This window comes from Rhamphochromis longiceps, linkage group LG7 (genome assembly GCF_057381845.1).
Source record: "Rhamphochromis longiceps isolate RC_006_pf linkage group LG7, R_longiceps_female_GT1.1, whole genome shotgun sequence".
In the NCBI taxonomy this organism is placed as follows: domain Eukaryota; kingdom Metazoa; phylum Chordata; class Actinopteri; order Cichliformes; family Cichlidae; genus Rhamphochromis; species Rhamphochromis longiceps.
The window spans coordinates 64,587,426-64,611,342 of record NC_140563.1 but is presented as its reverse complement, the minus strand read 5'-3'; the positions used below and the strand labels follow the sequence as shown (position 1 = coordinate 64,611,342).

Sequence of the window (23,917 nt, the reverse complement as noted above, 5' to 3'; positions counted from 1 at the left end):
GTCAATCACCATCTGGTGACTATGAATGGAACAAAATGTTAGAAAGCCCTTTCCTTCTTTTTTAAAGAAAATAACTGCAAAAATGTTATTCCTAAGGCAATACAGCTAGCAAAGCACAAACCCCCGATTAAAAAATTATTTATACTTTTTATAGGTTATAGTGTGCGGTATTTAATGTTGTATTTCACAATATGGCATCAAAATAGAAAATATAGGCACAAGTCCCTTCTTTTATCCAATGGCTTTCAAAGTCCAAAATTATTGTTATTTAAATTAAAGGGGCTTTTAAGTCATCCCTGTTCACATACCCTTTAACCCTTTTTTCTTCTTCTTTTATGAGGGGCAGCCAATTAGATTTAATCAGCATGTGGGCGAGGCTTCTGTGTTTTTGTGTGCCTGCCTGCTTTTACCAACATAAAGAAGCTGTTTAGAAATTCTGGCCAAGTTTAATATGAGCTTCACATCTTTGGTTTGGTTATATCTAAAAAAAAGAAAAAAAGAAATCATTCCCTGATGTGAGCTGCATGATGGAAGTTATGAAAAGGGGAAAAGTAATTTCAGGTTGGGAGTGTCAGGGCCTCTGGCAGGCAGATGGTGTCCATCACTGATGCACTGAATACAGGACAGCTTAGCTCATCTTCCTGCACATACCAATCCTATTGCCTTGTTTCCCACACTTTCAACTGCTCATTCCTCAATTTGTCACTAAGCTGTCAATTAATATAAAATTCCTAATGGCAATTAACTTATTAACCCCTGGAGGGTCTTGGGTCGATTTGTGGCTATTTTTCGGCTATTTTCAAATTTTGATTACCTGCCATTTGCACAGTGTTGAATGGAATATAGCGAAAGTCTGCAAAAAAAAGTTTGGTCACATTTACTGTTAAAATTTCAGTATGACTTCCGGAAATTAGCTTCAGGGGCTAAGCTAGCGATAAACTTACGCTATTGATCCTAGGGTCGATTTGTGCCCCATTGAAACCCATTATAAACGCTATTTTTCACGGCAAAAAAAATACGGTCAAATCGATCTCGATCGGTAATGCTTCCGCTTCCGCTTGCAGTACTGGCCTTGGAGTTGTAATTTTTTTATTTGTCCACCGGGTGGCGCCCTTGCTCCACATTTGACCCGGGGCTGGAAAACAGCGGGCTGCTTAAAGAGACCTGCGGGAAATGACGCCTCTTTTCCGGCGTGCTGCAGCGGTTTCGCCCGCTGATCGGGCGGGACAATTTTCGGCCCCAGGACCGTTTGAGGTTGGATTTTTTTTTTTAAATCAACAGGAAATGACGTATTTGTTGTGACGTGGTACCGGATGTGTGTGTTGGAAAAAGGGGTCCGACGCAACATGCCCCGGTCATCGTCGCGAGTCAACCCGGGAGCATGCACCGATTCCGGGCTAGAGGAGGAGCATTTGCCGCCTGGAGACCATTTTCTGGTCCTGAAAAAAAAAATAAAAGGCGATCGAAATGACTGTTTGTGCCAATCTTTAGTCCATCTAAAGGCCTAATTATAATAACAATCAAATATTACTTCAAATGTTTTTTTGGGAAAATATTTAGTTTTTTAGTTTTTTTTTTCGTTTTTTTGTAATTTAAAGGGTTAAAACAACGAAAATATAATTAAAACTTTATATGAATATTTCAGGGAGAAGTAGTTTTAAAAGACTGACCAATTTAAAGTGAAAAAAAAAATTAATATTTAATATTTTTATTGCACTTTTTGGGCGTGGTCGATAGTGTGCATTTTATGAAATGCGCTCCTGGAAAAAAAATAAAAGGCGATCGAAATGACTCTTGGTGCCAATCTTTAGTCCATCCAAAGGCCTAATTATAATAACAATTGAATATTACCTCAAATGTTTTTTTTGGAAAATATTCAAGTTTTTTGTTTTTTGGGGCAAAAAAAGCAGTGCGCTCATGTGACGAAACCGGGATATAAAGGGTTAAAATCCGCGAAATGTAATTAAAACTTGACATGAATATTTCAAGGAGAAGTAGGTCTAAAAGATTGGCTAATTTAAAGTGGAAAAAAATATTAATATATAAATTTTTTATAGTGCTTTTTTGGGCGTGGTCGATTTGTGGCTCTAAGACCAATAGTGTATGCATTTTTCTAGGACCCTCCAGGGGTTAAAGAAAGTAAGTTAACCATGTGGATTCCTTTGATTATTGGGAGGGACACGATGTACAAAACCTGCATTGTGCGTAACCAACTCAACAGGAAAGTACTGTTCTATTTTAGTGCTATGTGTCCCCACCCTGACCTACTGTAAAACACTGGAAAACAATGCATCACAACGAGGGAAGGAGGGGGTCAACACTTTCTCGTAGTTTGTCACTCGCATACAACATATCTTATAAAACCATTAGACCCACCATAAACACACTGGTGTTTACAGCATGAAACAGTACATACTAATAAGGATTATAATCACTGGGAAATCTAGCTTTAGGTTTGTGGAACATGGCAGCCGGACGTTTGTGTGTTTCTGAGGGTAAAATATGACAATTTATAGTATTAAACATTCATGACAGCAAAGAAACATCAGTGGTGTATTATTAACCACTCCTGCCCCATAAATATTAATAGGATGAAAGATTAAAAAGTTGCACTTCAACCAAGCAAATGAATAATGAATGTTTTTGTATGGTGAGTAAGTCTGGTGCCATTTCCACATACCACCTGTTTCTAGAAAAGTGCACACAGTGAAAGGTTAATGGATTTCATATATCATTGAAAAAGTCTGTAAAGTATAAATATAACATTCACTGCAACAACATAATATCATAAAGTATAAACAAGCCAACAATCATAAGGCAGAGGTGGATACAGGGTCTTATTAGTGCTGCACAGCTTTTCATGCTAATATCATGATATTCAACGCCACTGTGCTCTCAGATATAGTTGTTAATACAATCTTTACATGTTAGTCCAGTGAAACACATCTAAATGTCAGTGTAATGGTGGGCAGCAGGAGTGAGCCAATATTCTCTTTCACTTTCTTGTAACTCGTAGCAGTATTACCTTTACTTGTGGCACTTGTGTCTGAATTTCTCCTTGTACCTCATTTTGAGGTACAAGGAGAAATAATATACCATTTTGAGGTACCTCAAAGTACTAATATTTTGTTACTGTTTAGATTCATTCAATGTGTCTTTGCCTTGTTTTTGGAATCTTGGAGGGTGTAGAGGATGGCAGTGCATGGAAATTAACATTAATCTGGCTTCCAGTCAACTTTGGAATTTTCTGTTTAACAAAAGCTGAAAAAGAAATTGGTTTCTGTGGCAGCTGTCACTGCCTGTAAAATAAGTACACTTCCTCCAACCACATTATTACAGAATTACAAGCGGCTCATTTGATACTGTGAAACCTGATATGTTATGTGATGTGGTACGCTCTGCTTACCAAACTAATTTTAAGCTCGTCTCCAGCCTTATTCCATATCCGTTATCAGCCCATAAAAGAGTTTATTGGGCAGGTTACAGCCTGTTAATTAGCAGTAAGGTTGTCCCAACGTACTCGTTACGATCCAGCAAATCCACAGTAAGTGAAACCATTTATGGAACATTGTCAAATTTTAAATGTAGTAAGTTTTTAGCTCTTTTGTATCTTTTTGAATACATTCATACGACTGAAAACAATCAAGCCTGGCCATTTTAGTTTACCTTTAAAAATCCACGTCTGTCTAGATCCCGTACTAACATTTTTTCCCCCAAATTAAGTTGTTAGTGTTGAAATTATTCAGTGTGGATTAATCAAAATAATAACTGTACACGTTGTTTCAAACTGGGTTAAGCCACTTTTAACTAAGAAAAACATAGGAGTTTATACAAAAGTCACAATGATATGCTATAAACCTCACAGTGCTTTCAGCTTTTCATATCTTTGTAACGTGGGACTCATTCAGAGAACACATTAGCATGCAGCACATTTATTTGAGGTCACTGGAGGATAAATAATTCAATCTGGGTGGAAGGAGATTTAATGACAATGTCAAATTAGTCTTTTAATGAAATTAATTTTATGCTCTCAGGCTGTGTACAACTAAACACCCACAACACTTAACACTTTCAAGAATCTAATATTCTGTGATATCAAATGAGCTTGTATAACTCTGGGGAATAAAGTTCTTAATTTTTCACTGCAGGAGGTATGGCAAGTCTGATGGCATTTGAAGGTGAAAAATGAATTTGTGGATCTTACTTGATGAGAGCTGTCCTGGGCGAGTCGTTCTGCTCCCCACTTTTAGGAACACTGGAGGGCTGAAGAGTAGAAGGTGGACTATGGGTAGATGGAAGAGTGGAGGATGAAGCGGGAACAGTGGAGGATGAAGCGGGAACAGAGGAGGAAGAGGGGGGAGGGGCCTGCTTAACTGGGCTCTTGACGCTTCGAAGAAGACGGAAAGACTTGACTCTGCTGTGATTGCTCCGACCGTGAACCACCTTGCAAACAGGTCCTGTACCTGACCTCTTTAAAGTTTGCTCTGACCTGAAATACAATCGTACATGGCTGTAGTTAATTTGAATCACTTCACTGAGGGATATTTCTACAATTAAATCTGAAATGTAAACATTTATACAATGCAGCTAAAGTGATCAGCAGTTACTTGTACATGGGAATGAATACATAAAAACAACAGCAGCAAGGGGTGAGAGAATCTATATGAATATGAAGCAGGAAGATGCAATGTAATGTTTTGGGAGCATAAGGGAAGAAGCTAGACCTTGTGGAGGGCCTTATTAGATTCACCTCAACCACATTATGATTCCTCTTACATTTACTCATGCATGTAACCTCATAACATGATCATTATGTAGGCCACCAACACACTTCATAACAAGTATGAATGAAAAATACTTAAAAAAAAAAAACAAAACCTGATGTGGGCAAGTACTTCAAACCTTTAGGCTACTTACACTACTATACACCAAACATTCTTCTATGTATATGTGTTAAATATACAATCATGACAATTTGTCACACTAACTTCAGGTTTTTGGGGCTGGGTGGTTAATCAGACTTTAATTTAAATTATGATTTTGGATTTCAGTGATTCAGTGAATGAAGCTTGGTCTTATGTTATAAATCAGGTTTGTCCCAATCATGTGTATGTCACCTTTCCTTAAAACTCACATCTCAGAGACAACATGACAAAAAGGAAAAAAAAAAACACAAACAAAAACAAAAAATAAGATCTACATCAAATGAACAAAAGTTAAAAGGTCCAAAGTAAAAGGCTTTGACAAGTAAATCTGTGGATCGTTCACAGATGCACCACCACGCCCACCATGTTCACCTCTCTCTCTTTTTTCACCTGATTATTTGAACTTTAAAAAAACAAAAACCTTTTCTTCTCATCTTGCAGTTTTTGCAGTTATTGAGCAAACTCAGCTAGGGGCAAGTATAGCTTCTTGTTCCATCTCATGACAAACATGCATATACTGTAATGGAAAATACAATGAAACTCAATATCTGGGGTGGGATTACATAAAAATGATGCTAATGTCAAGACTTCAAAAGTTATTCCATACCATAAAGAACTTTCCCAAATAGATTTTGGATCCAGATTTGAAGATTAAAAGTATCACATCTGTTGAATGTATGTAAGCCTGCTTAGGCAGGTAGGGAGGCCAGGGGGAATTCTGAGGGACAAATGCCACAAAGGAACGCAGAGCATTCCTACTGTTGTCTGATGGACTGCCTCCTGTACGTCGCTTCATGTTTTGTCTACTGGTTTCTTAACAAATTCAACATGTCTGACAGTATACCTCTGAGACAAAGGCTAAGCAAAAATACTCAAACACTGCACAGGGATAGGTATGTCACGCAGTCTTGGTATAATGCCAAGTGACTGTGGTATTCAAGTAGTGTGACCTCCTAGTGTAACAGGGGTCACACACTACCACCAATCCCTGAACTTTGACCCCGCTGAAGCTGGCCCTACTTAGCCAAGCATGATAGGATCCTAAGCAAGATGTTTTTCTTTGATGTTTGCTGTGAGCACACAGTAACTCTCAAGTCCTGGTTCAACATATGAATCGTTTGTGAACACATTATACAGAAAAAATAATCCTGATGCAAACTGAGTATTTTTGTTTGCCCTCAAGAGAAGAGAACAGCGCCCACCCTCTCAGTGACTTGCTGATTAAATTAAGAACATTTTAGAAATCCTTTGCAGTAAGCAATGTTAAAAATGTATTTTTACTGAATCCTTGAAGCCCTGCTGAGAAACAAAAAGAAAAGAACAAAGCTAACAAACTGGATCAGACTTAAATTATGCAAAACTCCGCACAAGTGAGATGTGCAAAGGATTTTTCTCATTGTCTTTGTTACTGAACATTTTAATTTCACACTTGGGTGGTGTGAACTGCTTCATTTTCACTGACCTGCCGTGACGAGAAATCGGTCTAATGTTTAAAACGTGTGTTCTTAATGTGACAACAATCTTACAGGCTAATATGAGGTTTAATTAATCTGTATAATAACTTATAACAGCTCTATTACCATCTCAGATAATGGAAAACAATTACCAATGCTATCATCCTAAACCTGCATTAGTGTTTGACTCTGAAAAAGGTATATCATCCAGTCACACTTGTATTATTATCGTTATTGTTAAATACCAAAATATTTCTCCTTCTGTAAAAAACGCATCTGGAACGCAACTCATCTTGAAGGGGATTCAGTTTGGTTTTATAGGGCTTTGGAGTTGACATAACGCAACAATGCATTGTGGGAGCCATACTGGCAGGCCACGAATTAAAACAAACACTGTGTTGGAAGGAAGATTGCTACGAACCATACTTAAAAGCAGCTCAAAAGAAAAAGGACGGTATAGAGACAGATTGCGTCCGGATGCAGAGAGACGGTACTTGCAAAAAATAGTGTGCATTGGAAATGTGGACCCATATGAATTACAGCAGTGGAGTACAAACCCTCAAGACCAACCGCTATTGACTTACCATGATATATTCTCGTACCTTGTCTGTGGAGTCATACACGGCGAACCAGTTTTGCAATCATAAATCTCTGGAGGCGCACATCCAATTCACCAAGGATTGGGTGCAAGATTTGGCTATTTTTAAACCTCCACATTGTGAATACGTCATCATTCAAACAAAGGTAAGTCAGCGTGAGACAAGTCAGCTTGTTAAGACAGTAGGCATTTTCACCGCCTGGTCCTAACCCTCATCCCCTAATTTGCCACCCTATTACAATAATCCCAGTGGTGACCCCTGGTGACCCACAGCCTGGTTACAACAACCTAAACCACTTGACACGAAGACAAAAGCTGCGAGGAATGACAAGTATGCTTGAAACATGAGCACAAACACATGCATGAGTACACACACATGTACACACACACACACCACTAACATGAGTGTGACAGCCTATGAGAGGGGGAAAAAACCATTACAATGGGAGGATTAGAAGACTTTTGTGAAATTCTAAAAGCTGCTGAAAACCGAGTTGGTTTCACAATAGAGAACAATACTTTAAGTGACTGTGAAATTGTAAAAGTAAAAAAAAAAATTTAATGACTGTATGCTACCATGCAGCAAGCACAAATTGTAACTGTCTGTGTTCTTATGTAAGGATTAAGGTTTCATTACATGGTGTTTGGCAAAACCAGCGGCCTGATTGGCAGGTTAACAAAAAAAAAAAGTATCCCAGGTAACAAAAACAGCAAGAAGGGTGTGCAAAACTGGACAGTGTAAGCGATTCACCTGCATTTGTGACTAAAAATAGAAGCATCCAGACTGTTAAATGTATTTAGGAGTACGTGCACGAACAAAAGCAAATGAGTATCAGCCCAGGCAGCCTCTTACTCTCACTTTTACATACAACAAATACAAAATAACCAAAAAAGCAGTGACAGTAATCATGTTATTATGGTGGTAGTTCATTGTGGTGCTGCCAACTCTCCTCTTTGACACACACATACACACTTTTCACTTACTTCCATCCAGTGCTGGTTGGTTTTACACTGTGAAAAAGCTGTTTTAAAATGAGGTAAGACAAAAGCTGCCTGTGTTTGTCTACCCATGCAAATAAACTGCAAATCTGGCAGATTTCATGCAGGAAGACATCAACCATCCGCCTCTATGTCAGTACCTGCAGCATGCAGGTGTGAGTGCAAGAGCACGGGGCACAGTGTTTACTCCAAAACATATATTGTTAAGATTTTAACACAACTGAAGGTTTTGATTGTTAAAAATCTTAGTGCTCTACACTAAATATTTAAGGTTAAGCTACCCAAACATATTTAAAAGTAATTAAAACCAGTTAAATGTTTAATGGGCCAGTGAAACAAATGAAACCAATAAAATGGGAAAATATAACATTGACATTAAATTACCCCTTTCTGTAGTTTCCCTTTATATTTACTGTAAATAAAGGAATGAAAAGAAAAAATACATTAGCCCAATCCTGTAGTTTAGGACATGCATGTTTAAATACGAGTTTTTGCGTCTGTTTGTGTTGTTCCTCATGCTTTTAATTGTTAACTGTATTATGTATGTGTGGGCTAATTTGCGTGTGTGCATAACCACTTTTAAATATGCATGGGCGGTGGAGGTCACAAATCAATTTACTTCCAGTGCCTGTCCCAAGCCTGGATAAACATGTCTGGCATTAAGGCTGTCTGGAGTAAATATGCATATGAATCCGCAGAGGGAACCCCATTAAAGTTTCGGAGCAACCGAAAGTATCTACTACTCACTTTTAAGTATGCATGGGAAAACCTCTCATACAGTAAAGTCCCTATGAGATAAAGAGTTTTTTGAATAAGCCCTACAAAGTGAAGACCAAATTACGTTTGTACACACCTAACTATGAAAATGTTTCATAGTCTGACAAAGGGACTGATGATGAGCAGCCCTCAGGACAAAATTATAATCTCACATTCCAATTTGTTAATGACTCATGCACAAAAGGTTTCTTACAGCCCAAACAGCTGCAGGGGAAATTTTACCGGATTGTGGGAATCAAAGAGCCCACCACTTAAATGAGCATAAAAGAAAAGGTGTTGATGAAAGGAGAGGGTTTCATGACTTTGTTTAATGTACATAAACAAAGGGAGTCTGAAATGGAGAGAAGAGTAATGATGATATCAGAAGGTGTTAATGTGTATAAGCTTCTAAAGGATTTATTGTGGATTGTACATATTTCGTTGGAAAATCCTAGACAAACGTATCTGTTTGTGCTGTTCCTTTCAAACAAACAAACAAACAAACAAACAAAAGACTCATCCACTGTGGAACAGTGGACACTGTTCTAAACCACAGTCAAGCATAAAGTTTTAAATAATATAGCTGAGTACAGAGATCTCAAAATTAAACTTCCTTACCCTTCAGTTTTTTCGCAATCTTCTGCATCTCCCACAGTAACATCGTCACTGCTCTCCTCCACTACTGGCTGATTCGTGACGCCTCTCTGCTGCGTTCGCCTCCTGGATCGAATCTGAAAGAAGAAACAAGGAGCTGGTAAAGGAGCTGAAACCAGATGATTTGGGGCTGAATCACAGCGATGAGATGTATCCCATTCTGTCTCATCAGCTAGTGACACAATATCATTAATTATGAATGTGTATTAAGACGGTACTGTGTCATACCAACTGTGCGCATTTTCTATAAATTAAAAACAAACAAACACACAAATTAAATGCTACACAATTTGATTCTTTACCACAAAGTGCTGTTGTTGATGTTGATTGTGCCAAAACTGAACTTCAACACTTTTATAGACAATGAACGGGGATCGTGATTGGCAGACAGAAAACAAGCTAATAAAATCCTCTAAGAGTTATTCAACAGAATTAACTGAAGCTTCTTTGCACTTTTATGTTTTCAAACTTTGTCTGCTTGTGGCACACTAGATCAATTGGACACCAATTCTTTTTCGCTGCTCTTATTTCTATTATTTTTCACTTCCAGTTTTGAATCGATCATCTTTATGGTTTTTTTTTTTTAAATTTCTTCCGATTTGTTTCCAGGTTGCATGCCCAAAGTCTCTCACAAAACCCTAAGAAATCCAGTTATTCTGTCACTTACTTCATGGACAATCAGAGCAACAGTTTGTTTGTGACAAAAAGGTCACTTAAACAAAAAAAGTTGTTTTCACAGAAAATCCTTTATGTACCAAGCTGTGGTGTCAAAGTGCAGTTCCAAACGAATGAACAGAGCTGGATGTCCAAATGCAACCACCTCCAGAGATTTAGTGACCTGTGTGGTTTCATAACCCAAAGCTCCATCAATTTTATGCTCACAGCACTGTCTAACTGAGCTGTGCTGCTGAACGTGACCAGTTTATTTATTCAGTCATCAGGCTAATAATGAAGAACTACACTAAGTAGACCAAGCTTGAAATAATAAGCATTTGTTTTAAGATATAGGAATGTGCCCCGACAAATAATCCTCTTTTTCCAAATTTACTGTAGCTGCTTCTGTGCTGGCATGTAAGGATACAAACACTTGTGGTTAGAAGTTCAGAAAATCCTTGTTACTAAACATTATGTAAAGTCATTATGGGGACTATAGAGATAAGCCCTGCTGTGTCACAAGTGATTTACATGAGATGCCAAATTGGTGATTCTTGCTGCCCAGATTGGCTTTAGCTAAAGGATTTTGGATTGTGAATGGAGCTGTTGAAACTCTTGTCGTCAGACACTTGGTCTTTTGTTCAAGGCTTTCATAGATGCTGGCACTCAGTGAATGCTGGTTAAATTAAAAACAAAAGAAAACTCAATTTAGGTGAGAAAAATCAGTCTCCAAACGGCAGGAAATCTTGCAAAGAATTGAAGTGAAGGGGAATGAGCACTCAAAGAACAGCTTGGAAGAAAGTTTGAATCTGAATGAACTGTGAATACGAACGTTATATTACTTTATTATTAGCGAGCCAAACAAAACAAAAACCAGAGTAACGTACAACGGCAGTGATCGGGTTTCCAAGCACACCTTCTATTTTTGTTCTGTGGTGGGTTAAATGGAAAATAATTAAAAGGATGTGGTTATTAATCATTATCTTCTCAGTCATCAAACACTTGTGTCAGTCACAATGGAAAAGAAAGAAAAAGATACTGAACAAGTGAGTTTTCATAATAAATGTATACTTTTGCATGTGTAGTAAAGTAAGGCTTTGGCATTTAGAAAAATATGACAGATGTCAAGATCAGGTCCTCTCTGATATCTGTCCAGTAAAAAACAGGTCAACGGCAAGCAGCCATTGAGCTCAGGGCAACAAACTAAGACAGGAAAGCAGCCAGGCAAGCCTGTCCAATGGTAATAAAACCTCCCTACCAGCAACTCTAAATCTTATCTCTAGACATGTTCATACACAAGGTCTGTAAAACTCAGGTGTGACTATGATACATGGGCAGTTTTATCAAAGGTTTTATGCTGGAATGGAATCAAATGGTGAATCAGAGAAACCCTACAAAAAGAAAAAGGTCCAGGACCTGTCTTACGGAAACTTAAAGGACTTGTAATTTACAATCTATAGCTTTTTGCAGAACATGCAGGTATGAGTAATAATAAACATCTTATCTAAATCTCTGAGTAGAAGACACAACAATTCTCCATACAAAAAGGCTTGTGCTGTGAGTTACACGCTTTAAAACCTACTGTTACTGTCATGGTTTAGCTGTATTTCAAAGCAAGATGTCTCCAAGTTTTACCTGCGCTTGTGTTAATGAAGCCGAAGTCCGACTCCCGCAAAAGCGTCCAGTTGCAGGACTCTGCTGTCTGGGTGCTGCCTGTGTTTAGGGCTGCCACGATTTGTCGAATAGTCACGATTACGTCGACTATCAAAATCGTCGACGACTGATTTAATAGTCGACGCTTCGTTTGAAGCTTTGTAAGATCACAAAAGACGCAGGAATAAGTGGCAGGATTTAAGAGTGTAATAACGGACTGAAACAGAAGATGGCAGCATTGCATGTACAAGGATGTCAGCTGCCGTTAAACCCCGAAGAAGAAGAAGAAGAAGCAGCTGTGTCCCAGAATTCATAGCGCGGCCCAGCGCAGTTTCCAACAATGGCGGCAGCTAGTTAGTTTTAATATTATTCTTATTATTCTTTCTGGGTCACAAAATAAACGTTTAACATATTTTCAGGCGAGAATGTAGCTGTGTAAACCTCAAATATCTGCTCAGTTTATCAGGACACCACATATTTTCAAAAGCGCTCCGACGTTTTCGGAGACATCTGTTACCCACTAGCTCGTTAGCTAGCCGGGGGCTAGGCTCACTAGCGCCGTGAGAACACCGGACTCCCCGCAAATCGTTTTCAAACCCACCGCCGTCTTTCGCTACTCAGGTTAAATATATATGAGTCACTTAGATAACTTAAAATGTTATTGTTTGGCTTTTTTTTTTAGTATTTTATTTGTTCCTGAGTAAATCAGTTTGTCTGAGATTAAAGTTATAGTTTTTACACAGCTGAATAAACGTCAAGCAGACAGCTGATTATCAGAAGTGTGAGATGCTCCAGAATATACTCCAGTGTCCTGTTATATTTTAGATAGCAAGGAGTTTATTAAACTTCACCGAAACAATCTGCAAATTTCATTAAAATTTAATAAACTATCATCTTGTCTTTATTTTTAGTTAGCACAGACCTTAAACACTTAAAGCTGTAAGCTAATGATAGTTATATAAGAGCAGATGCTGCTGGTGCAATAAGCTGTAGTTTTACGTCCAATGGATGATGATCTGATTAGTCGACTAATCACAAAAATAATCGGTGACTAGTCGACTATCAAAATCATCGTTTGTGGCAGCCCTACCTGTGTTTGTGAACTCTTTTTTTCGACCCGCTGTCGCCCCATTGGGTCCAAAAGGTGCCGTTGAGCCAGGCGCATCACCCGTGTCAGTATATTTACAGCACCTGGAAGTGTGACTGTAGGCAAAAAATACAACACAAGAATCTCTCATTCTGCTTGGAAGAAATTCCTAGATCTTTCATTCAGAAGAACTATTGCCTTTTGCTTCCTGGCTCTGTAAAACAGGGAATGTCATTTAAGATGGTGTAAATCTGCTGTAATACATTTTATTCAACTCGGATATTGAACACAACACTAACAAAATCTCAGGTACACAGTACAGATAGTGCTGTAGGCAAAGCATGCTGGAGTAACAAAATAAGTTATCATTCCATGACAGAGCTGCCCCTACTAAAATGCCCGTGTGTGTACTGTGTGTGTTTTGGTGTGTGTATGCGTCCTTGCTATACACAAATGAATGTTATCAGTAGCTTCCCATATTTACTCAGGGGGCAGAATCTGCCTGCTTAGGCAAGCTGTGAACACAAAGACTCACTTATAAAGTGTACTGTCCATGTTTGTGTGCAGGCACACTGATGCATACAATCACAGTCAAAGACTCTGTAGATGCATCTCATGTTTATGCAAGTGATTAAAGGACTGTGATAATTTTTCACAATGTACTGAAAGGAGACCCTGATATAGTATACCATTTCAACAGGACATCAGAAAGTGAGCATTAATTTAGCAGTTTGAAATCTTTCTGTCATCAAGCTGTGCTAGAAGAAAACCTGTGAAAACCTTAACATCCTAATATTCTTGTAACATTTTTGACTTTAAAATCCAGAAGCACGATTTTGAAAAAAAGCATCCATCACATTTTAACAATGTACCAGCTATGTTTATGAGCCTTAGCCTACTAGTAAGGTTCAACTTTGAAGACAGCTGTGTGATTTCCGTTCATCTTGTAAAATGTGTTAACTTGAATTACTCAGAAGACCTGGGGCTCAAATGCCTGGGACAGGAACTTTTCGTTGTTACAGACCAGTGACTGTTCCAATAAGGTATTTCAAAGTTTGACATGATCAGCAGCCCAGAGTAAAAAAAAAAATCAATAAAAAAAAAAAAATCAGCTTACTGTCTGGCAAGCTGATTGGCCAGCTGCTGGGTCGTTGGGGCCAGTGATTATGTCACCATCAACCACTGTTGTGACTTGTGTGAAACAAACAGGCTGAAGTGACCTTTGCCAACCAGTAATTCTTTTTCTCGCCTTCAGTAGCCAATTTTCACATTATAGGAAGCCTGTGAGGTTACTGTGTTAAGGAGGCTGTTATTAGTGAAAACTCAGCAGGAATGCTGGCTGTGCTCGACAACACTTCACTTGCATTTCTAACTAAAATAGATGTATGCTGACTGTAAAATATGTAGGAGCATGTGTGTGATATAAAGTATTACAAAATTTAGCCAAAGCAGCCTCAGTGTTTCGACAAAAAAGCGGCTAACCCAGCTGCAGTGAAGATGATGTTTACTGTAGTTCACTGTGGAGTCTCTCCTCTACAATTGAGGCCTTAATTCCTTAAGCAAACTGATGACAAGCAGTTTAGCTAAAATATTAGAGAGGATTGTCTTGCAACAGTACTGTGGCTTAAATGGAACTATTAGACAAGTTTCTACTTGTCATACGTTTTGCATGGCTCTACCCTACTTTGAACCAGCTCAACTAAATTAGACTTCTTTTTTCTTGTTTTAGTATGGCCCTTTCAGCACTTCCGCTCAATACATGGATGTGAGGGTTTCAAAACATTATGTAGACCAATGATGTATGAACACATGAACATTTGTGCACATAAGGGCAAACAACAGAAACTCACCCTTCTCAGTGGTCTTTTCTCCCACAGATGATGGTGATACATTTTCTTTCTCTTTTCCTTCTGTGACTTCACCAGACAGTGTGCCCCGAGTTTCACTTTGTTCTAAAAACAGCACATCAAATTTTAGACACAATAGTTTAGTTTACAACATTAGAGGCAAACAGTAGGAAATCTTTAAGTCTTTTTTTTTTTTTTTTTTTTTTTTTTTTTTTACAGTTGGTTTTTTGTCGACACATGAAACATACACACAAAATCTACCAAAACTACCAGAATTTTCAGCACTCATTACTCACCATAAAATTGTCTGATTTGCAACCAAGTCACAGTTATATACAACCCAATGTATGTGTTTTTTAGTTTATTCCAGTAGTTGGATTATTGTGTCTTTACTGAATACATTGTTTAATCAATCACACTTCCAAGCTGGGAAAGTAAGTGAATCTCTGTGGTGACTCTTCCAGAAGGTACTTGGAGTAAAGTGTTCCAAATTAAGGAGATGAGGCTGAAAGTGTGGGTTATAAAAAGGTACCTCTCTCTGTGTGTAAAAGCATACAGTCTGGTTACTTAAAGTCTAAGCAGTAAAACACAAAATAAGAATGATGTTAAGCACTCCAAAAACACCCAAAAACTGCCATGTCTTAAGTTTATGGAAAAAAAAACAAACAAACGTAGAAACACTTGAAGATGCTTGAAACAATGTTGTCTGGACAGATTAAAATGTTTTTTATATTATACTTTTTGGTGTAAAGCATATGTTTAGGCTTGGAGGAAAAAGGAACTGAACCCAAACAGTCAAGCATGGTGGAGGAAGCATTATGATTTGTGCCTCACTTTGCTACCACAAAACCTGGACACCAAGAGAACAATAAATTCAAAATTGCATCACGAAATGTTACATTTTAACCATTAATTCCAAATGAGATGCTGTATAATGATATGGTAATAAGCCTTGTTCTCGTGTTCATTTTGGGAACTAGCCAGATAAAGCTGTGGTATGGTTGCAGTAACTGGGTTTAACCTGTAGCATGTGGCAAGAATCTGCAGAATGAACACTTCTAAAATATCAACTTGGTCTGAGATGCTGAATTTATTTCAGGTTTGTGCCATGTGGGTGGGAATGGTGGTTTAGACTTCTAATTTATAAGGATAAGGCTTCTGGCAAACAGGAAGAGCCAACGGTAAAGCGCAGTGTGTCCCAATCAAATGCAAGGTCTTTTCTGGGTCCTGAGTACAGTTATCTTTGATGTTAAAACAAGTCCATTTCCCAGACACACCCTCCTCCCCCCTTTTATTGCCAATGGCTCTCTCCAGTAGCCTCATGTCTCTCTTTGCTTCCTTCCCTCCCTGCGATCCATCTCAATCACTGTCAGACATCAGTTAAGGAGAGGTTACCTTCCATAGCCAAATGCCAACTTCAAAACACTGACATGTTAGAGCATGTCTCCCGTTAGCCACCCAAAGACTAACAGGATGAGAACATGTGGCATTAGCTCATCGCCTCTTTAAAATAAATTACAACGTGAAAGTATGTTCACTGCTGTTGTGTCGTGTGTATGCATGGGTACAAATTAGGAATGACTTAATAGCAAATACAAATAGTTGTCTCTGACATATACTTTATCTGTGACATCATAGAGCTGAAACAGTTAAACATACGTATATAAAAACTAACCATGGATTCAGGAACACCTGTGACCTCAACTCAAAGTTTCTGTATGACTCAGTGTTATAATTAGAAGTTCCAAATGGTTGTGTGTGTTTGACTTATTGCTGAAACTCACCCTAGAAGCACATCTACCCTCACTGGAGCTGCCACCTAACAGTTGGCATTTTCACAGAACCTCAGTGATTTAAACAATACACGCAGGCATTACAGGACAAAAGCTACACTGTCCAGTATCAGACCAAACCTTACAATATACAGTTCAATGTATCAACACTATCAATTATTCCCTTAAACTGAGAAGAGTCAGAAGAGTGTGCAGTGTATCTTGGCACATGTTTAGGAAAAGGTGGGTTACAGGCTGGAAAAGCCCAGAGTCTATCACAGGGCTGACACAGGCTCAAATTGCAAGAGATTAATGGAGCTGCCTCTCCAGAGGGTTAGGGAAAAGTTCATGTCCCAGCACTTGGTCTAATCTAATCTAATAAGATCTGGTGTAAGGTAAATGAGTGGTGTTGAGTGGCTCTACAAAAAGGGACAAATTAATTAGCTATAAGGAGAAAAAAACCTGATATGTGAGAAAACTTGTAATGTTGCGCTTACGTTGTGATCTGCAATATCTTAGTTATTCCTAATATATGTCCGAGCTTACAAAGAGAGCATTAATGCCTGATACCTCTGCAGCTTTCAGTGAAAACTTCGTGTCGTTTGTTTTTTGGTCTGACTGATCAAAATTTGGGAGACAACCACCATCCAAAATCTGATCTTGTTTTGAAACTCACAAGCTGAGTCCATATCATTAGTTAACATGATGCTATGATCCTGAAAACTGAAGAGTTTGGAAAGAACAGAGTTGGTCGACCTAAAAGAATATTATGTTATGTATGGTATATTGGGGTATCCCTGAGTATCAAGCCAAATGGAAATCTATTTAATTAAAACTAGCTAAGACTTAACTTCAAGCTACGCGCAGAGATACAACAGCTCAAGATGAGGCAGATTCCATTTCAGGGATCACTATGAAAATATTCTGAGATTATCAAGAAATTCCAACTGGAAGGTGACAAACTTAATAAGGCATTCGACTGAAAAAGTCATTTGGATGAGTGACAAAAACGCTACGTCCAGATGAACAGAAGGCATTCACAGTTTCCCACGTTTGACTCAGCAAAGACAGCTAAAACATTTTCAAAGTAAAGTGGGAAGGACATAACAGCTTTTTGTAACCTTGTTAGAAGAAAACATTGAAAACTTTGAACAAGTAAAAAAATTAAATAATATACTTTCAGATCACCTTCACATTTACAGGACAATAGATGTACAATTGTGAAGAGTTTCAAAGCACGACCTGAATTCACTATAGATCATCGATATACAATGTAACCAGGTTTAGAACATCTCTTTACAATGTATAGCTAAGTGTATAGACGAGTGTTCCCTTCATCACCTTGGAGGAACAATGATCCCCCACCAGAACCTCCACCTCCAATCCCCACATGCCCACAGCATGCCTCAAGGTCTGTTTTTAGACACACCTACATGCATATCCATGTATATACACAAACAGAAAGACAAATATACAAAACCAACACAAACATAGTGATGTGGTTACTTGCAGCTATTACTACATATGGTCAAAATCCCAACTCCCACACAACCGGTTGGTAATGTGAGTGTAGGAAAGCTCAGCTCCGGGCTTTCTCTGTGACTCAGGGATATAATGAGAAGGTATGAATGACAGTGTGTTTTTCTGCCCACACTCTCTCTGCTTCTCTCTCACTCTCTCAATGTCAGTTTCAGATGACAGAGCACTCTGCTGATTCCTCAGTGTTCAGGAATTACTGCTGATGACACGCAGCCTTTTGAAGGTTGTGTTTTGGTGTGTTTGAAGCGTCTCTTGTCCCCTGGGAACAGGCAGCGCAGCACACCTGTAGCTGGGATTGGATAAGCTTTAATGTAAGCCTGGGCTCAGCAGATCCTGCAGCCTGGGAGCTTACTGACACTGCTCAATGGAGGCTTTGAAGTGCTGATCATTTACAAAAAGGAGGGGTGGTAATGGACACACAAAATGTCTTAAGGGAAGAAACACAGAAGAGGACGAGAAACATGGAGACAAATAGTCAGAGCCATGTTCATGTTTGACGTTTACCATGTTCCATTTTCTCTTTAATCTGTGCAATAAGTTTGGAAATGACATGTGACACCTGGGAGTCAGCGCAGAAAACACAAGGTTTTACTACGAGTAGTAAGCAGAAAAGCTGTCAGCCAGCATTTTTGAAAATTGGAAATTCTAGTGTGACATAATGACCCGAGGGTAAATGACAGGACTTCTGTCTACTAAGCAATCTTTTCATATGTTTGGTGATGTAATAAACACACAGACTGCTGACCTTAGATTCTGCAGTGTGCAACCCAATTTATTTTGCAAAAGAAAAAAAAAAAAAAAAAAAAAAAAATCCTGCAGGACAAACAAGACATGATGAAAAATATCATTTCTTATTTAAATCAGCATTGTGAGTAATCAACTAGGGCTGTGCGATATGACCAAAATCTCATATCCCCATATAAGAATTCTATCGTCCCGATAATGATATAAATCACAAAAATGTAACATTTTCTGTAAATTCTGTGAATCTCGGGCAGCTAGTCTTGCGGGAAGTGTTTCCAGCTGCACGTCATGTAGCTGGAGTTGAGTGTTTTAACCGATGTATGAAACTATACATTTTTAGACACAAGTTGTAACGGCCGCCGTTTTCTTTGTGAGTATTTATTACACGGCGTGCTGCGGGGAAAAAGCCTGTTTGAGTCTAAGGTTTATTTTTTAGCACCTGACGGCTCTTTTTTTACTTCTCATCCGTAAATAATCTGCTCTTTCACGTAATTCAGTTTATTTTGGAAAGTCTCAACAGGATCTTGAGCTTTATTGTGAAAGGTTTATGTGGAACATAAACAAGCAGACACGCGATGCTGTTACCGTCGTTGTTGCTAACCACAACGCATAAAAAACAGGCGCTTGTCCGTCCGTAGTGTGGTTATATTAAATATAAAAGAAAGAGAGAACTAAGAAATTAATATAGTCACTACAGTGACCATCAAAACGATGAAAAAAATATTGCCGTAAACAGTTTATTTTGCGACACCACGAAACAAACGATAGCGTAAAATGAAACGATAGATGTTTTTATATCGTCATCCGATATATATTGTTATATCGAACAGCCCTATAATCAACTGATCAGTCACATCATTCACAATAGTTTATTTGTAAGCTAAAGGTACCCTCAGTCGTTTCCGTTTATTTATTAGAGAAAGAAAGAATGCGGTGGTTCATGCGTCATGAAGACACATTATCCATGTGTGCACCAAGATATGAAGGATGATAACTATGTTTTAAGGTGGACAAGGGCCAGAATTATGGCCCAAGCTCTCACTGTGGTTGTAGAGATCGAATGGCTCGTAGAATCAGGGTGGAACCAAATAACTGATTGTTGATTTTCACAGTCAAATGACTGATTTCAAATTATATAATTACATTTTGAGTATACATTAACAGCACTGACACTGTGTGCTTGAAGTGAAAAACAACTCTAGCATTCAGAGCGGACATTACAGTTAACTAAGTGTAAAACAAAAAACACCCAACTGTGAATTAACCTGCTCGAGTGGAAACATGTCTGTGGATATTCTTCAGCACGTCATACGTTATACTCATTAAACCAGGGGCATAATCTCTTATGAGATAGATGGCCTAACAAAGTTCTTGTTATTTTAGCCTACTAGACATGACTAATCAATCTTAAGTCTGCAGACTAATAAATCAGACAACAAGGACACAGATGAGAATTTTTTTTACTCTAAATATTTGCTTTGGTAAAGACACTAAAATTCTAGTATGCTACTGGTTGGCAACAAGTGGACAAGTAGTCCTTTTATGTCTCTGGCTGATTCCTGAAATTAATTCAATTCAGTTTTATTTATACAGCGCCAAATCACAACAATGGTTGCCTAAATGCATTATATTGTAAGGTAGACCCTACAAAAATATATAGAGAAAAACCCAACAATCATATGATTCCCCTATGAGCAAGCACTTTGGCGACAGTGGGAAGGAAAAACTCCCTTCTAACAGGAAGAAATCAATATTTTAAAGCCTTTATTTAGAAGCATTCTTCTAAATGCCCTAAACTTTGAGGGAAGTCTCCAGAAGAAGAAGAAGAAGAAAAAAAAAGAAGAGGCTAGCTGAAGTAACAAAAATAAATAAATAAATAAATAAAAACAGAATTTAACCATCTTAAATTCTTAAGATGGTTAAATAAAAGGCTCCAAGAACAACTGATTGATTTTAGAGGTCTGCCTCTGGTCAGTCTTATAGAAAAGTAAATAAAGCTTCAATATTTTACATTTTAGTTAGAAATGTATTCCATAGGCTCTATTTAAATAGGCTGACTAGAGCAATGGCAAGCAGAAAAAAAACAAAACAAAAAACTATACAGCTAATACTAATAAAGAAAAAAAAAAGGCAGACAAAAAGGTAAACACGAGAACAAAAACAGTAGGAAAGACGAAGACAAATGAACACTGAGATAATCTCTGAAGTCTGTGGCTATGAGAAAAAGAAAGGGGATTTCCACAAAGAGGCCACGGTCCACTTAAAGAAAGAAACACAGACCCTCCCCTTTACTACTCACAAAAGACCTTTCTGGACATACTCTTAAAAGCCACCACTATAAATCAGAAATTGTTCTTAATTATTAGCAATTTTAAATCTAGTTTAAATACAATACTGATTTTAAAGTTTACTTACATGACCGTTAAGGTCTTGAAAGTACTGAAATAACTGGCTGTTTCCTATGAACTGCTGTGCCATGTTACTCACTGGGTTTGTGTGTCTGCATGTATCTTAGGGTACAGTAGGAAAGAATTATCATTTGGCTACAGAAAGGCAAGAGGACGACAGAAGGAGGAAATTAGATAAAGGGGTTAAAAATAAACCCAGTATATTCAGGAAAATGCAACAAAACACACTTCAACTTCACCCTTACGAACAGTTTGTGTAGAAACTAAAACATTTAGTTTCTAAACATTTAATTAATCATAATTTAACTCAGTTAAGATGAGACCTTTTGTTTCCTGCTGAAGACTTTCTGTGTTAAGATGTTAGATTTTGAAACATAGATCAGTAAATTATTTTAGGCCTGTGATTGGCAGATTGGCTGTCTGCACCATTCCTTTCATCCGATGGCAGTCACCCTTTCAAACATGTTGTGATCTCAGAGTTTTGACCTTTTTTCTTACTTGAGGACTTAGAACCCCATTTCATTTTCATTATAGTAATTTAGAGAATTAGTTCTTATTTATTCTTATTCAATTTGAGCTACGCCCCTGTTTCTACAGAGTTTTGGGTTTAACTTCTAATTCTTAGGTTCTTATAAGCTTCAGTTCCTACATTTGAATTTATTTTTTGTGTTTTCTTCCCTTTGCTCTTGTACGCTCCTTTTAGCTGACAAATTGTGTTTGATAGTGCCAAGTGTTAGTCTTGGCATGATCAAATGATGTATAGTAAATAAACATCCAGCATCATAGGCACCTGATATCCTTCTGCAATTTACCTTAAACAGGGAAGTGATTAAGTCAAAACATGCTTCAACTTGTTTAACTCCCATTATGAGTTATGTCCTAAATCCTGAATGTGTTTACAATATCTAATCTTAACCTCTTAACTATTACGCCTCAAAAGGACTCAATCATCAAGCATCAGGCTCCATGAGAGCAAACAAACACATACACCTACACTTCTATTTGTCACAACAGTCTGGGCTTACAAAAACACTTAAATAGCCGAGGAGATCATCTCTTCTCAGACAGTATGTTGTCATTTTTCAAAAAGGAGACAGCAACTAAATCATTCTTGTGGTTTGTTTTTGAATGTTTGTCGCTTTGCGTGCATGAAACCGACAGACTGGAGAAGCTCCATTATTATTGGCATTAATCGGTGGTTAGAACTGCAAACAGCAGTCAGTAACTGATGACAGGGGAGTTGGGTAAAAAACAAAAACAAAAAGGTCTTCGCATGCGCTGATTCAGTCACTAATGTGGACAAAGAAATGAAAAGTCCCTTTAGTGTATTGGTATATCAATGGCTTAAGAGTATAGAGGCCATGACAGGGCAGGAGTAAGAGAATAGATGTTGCAGGGTAGGAAGAAGGGAGGAGGGAAAATAACAGCAAAGAAAAGGCTAAGGCTGAGGAGGATGGAGGCAAAATGAGAAAGAGAGAGGACAAGCTGAATAGAGTAGGAAAGAGTTTCACAGGAGAGGATAAGTTAGAAATAAAATTGTAACTGTTCTGTTTAACCATGAACTAAGCTTGAGCTAATCATAAACTACATTTAAGGTAAAGCTTATGTAAGAACCAGAATACTGGAGGAAAAAACAAAATAGGACAAGAGACAGTGGACCCCACAAGTCTGGGGATGATAACTTGTAGGAAGAAGTTATTAACTCGTGATAATAACTTCAGGGAATAAGTTAATTATCTTGTGCAAACAAGAAACTAACTTTTATAACAACTTAATCTGATGAAACTTGGACAAAGAGGATTGGGAGAGAAAACAGGACATAATGGATGGGAGTGGGCCTGTTTGGCCCTGATCCCCTTTGACCCATGGGTATTGACCTCTACCACACCCTGTCATTCAAAGTGTGCCTCTTAATATGGCTTAAGCCTTACTGCAAGGTCAAAGTTCATCCCCAAAGGGCTAAAGTTCTAACAAGAACTCCAGAGGCTGAGATGCATGAGTAATAAGTAACAAGTAAAAGGCAGGATATGATAAATGTTAGCTTTGACACTGTTAATGTTCTTAGTACAGTGACTGAGAGAAAAAGGGGAGGATGTGCTCATTGAAAAAATAAACAAGAGGAAGTGCATGAAAAGAATCAAAGCAGTCATTTATCTATTTTCTAACATGTAATTACAACTGTCAAACTACACAGATGAAAGAATCTAAACAGAATGTGATGCTGCTCATTTAAACCCACAACATTAATGCCATGCCATTGTGACATGATAATAGCTTGGTCTAACACAACACCTTTATCCAACACAGATAAAGGTAAGTTTGATTGGTGATAATGGAGGCAACAGTCAGGTCTACCCTGCAATTTCTCTGTGGGTCAGTATGAATGCCGATTTTACATCCTGTTTGTTTTACCGTTTTTTGTTGTGTGTTTATTTTTTTTAGCATTTTCTATTTTTAAAATAGTGCAGCAGAGAAAACTATTTTACACTGTTTGGCAAGAAAAGAGATGACCCAAATGTATGTGTATGCAAAACATGAATAACCCCTTTAACAAATTATGCCCTAGATTTTAACGGAAGTAAACATAATTAAGACAATCCATTAATTATTAAGATGGCAAATTCTCTGCTCGAGCCTGAAAGCCAAGTTCCAGCACAATGTAAACAAAGGTGCTTTATTCACATGCATGAGCACAAAACAGTGCTTCTTTCCTGCTCTTATTTGATCCCACACAAGCACGTTTCTCCTTTTACCTCAATTATATAGCAATACACACATACGCCAGGATAGCCAGAGGGACTCCACAGGGTGTAACAGCAGAATAGGT

At 38.0% G+C, this 23,917-nt stretch overlaps 1 protein-coding gene across 3 annotated transcripts in view; it reads right to left on the bottom strand.

Moving 5' to 3' along the window:
- The window catches only part of LOC146666687 (growth hormone-regulated TBC protein 1), a 63,969-nt gene that overhangs the window by 10,036 nt on the left and 30,016 nt on the right, over positions 1–23,917 (bottom strand). Inside the window, exons 11-14 of one of the 3 annotated variants that reach the window (XM_085414815.1) lie at positions 14,631–14,732; positions 12,784–12,896; positions 9,351–9,463; positions 4,205–4,489 (exon numbers count right to left, since the gene is read on the bottom strand). In XM_085414815.1, coding sequence (XP_085270941.1) covers positions 4,205–4,489; positions 9,351–9,463; positions 12,784–12,896; positions 14,631–14,732 — 613 coding nt within the window. Of the gene's footprint in view, positions 1–4,204; positions 4,490–9,342; positions 9,464–12,783; positions 12,897–14,630; positions 14,733–23,917 lie in introns of those variants that run through there. The other 2 variants (XM_085414817.1, XM_085414816.1) reach the window with 2 other exon arrangements.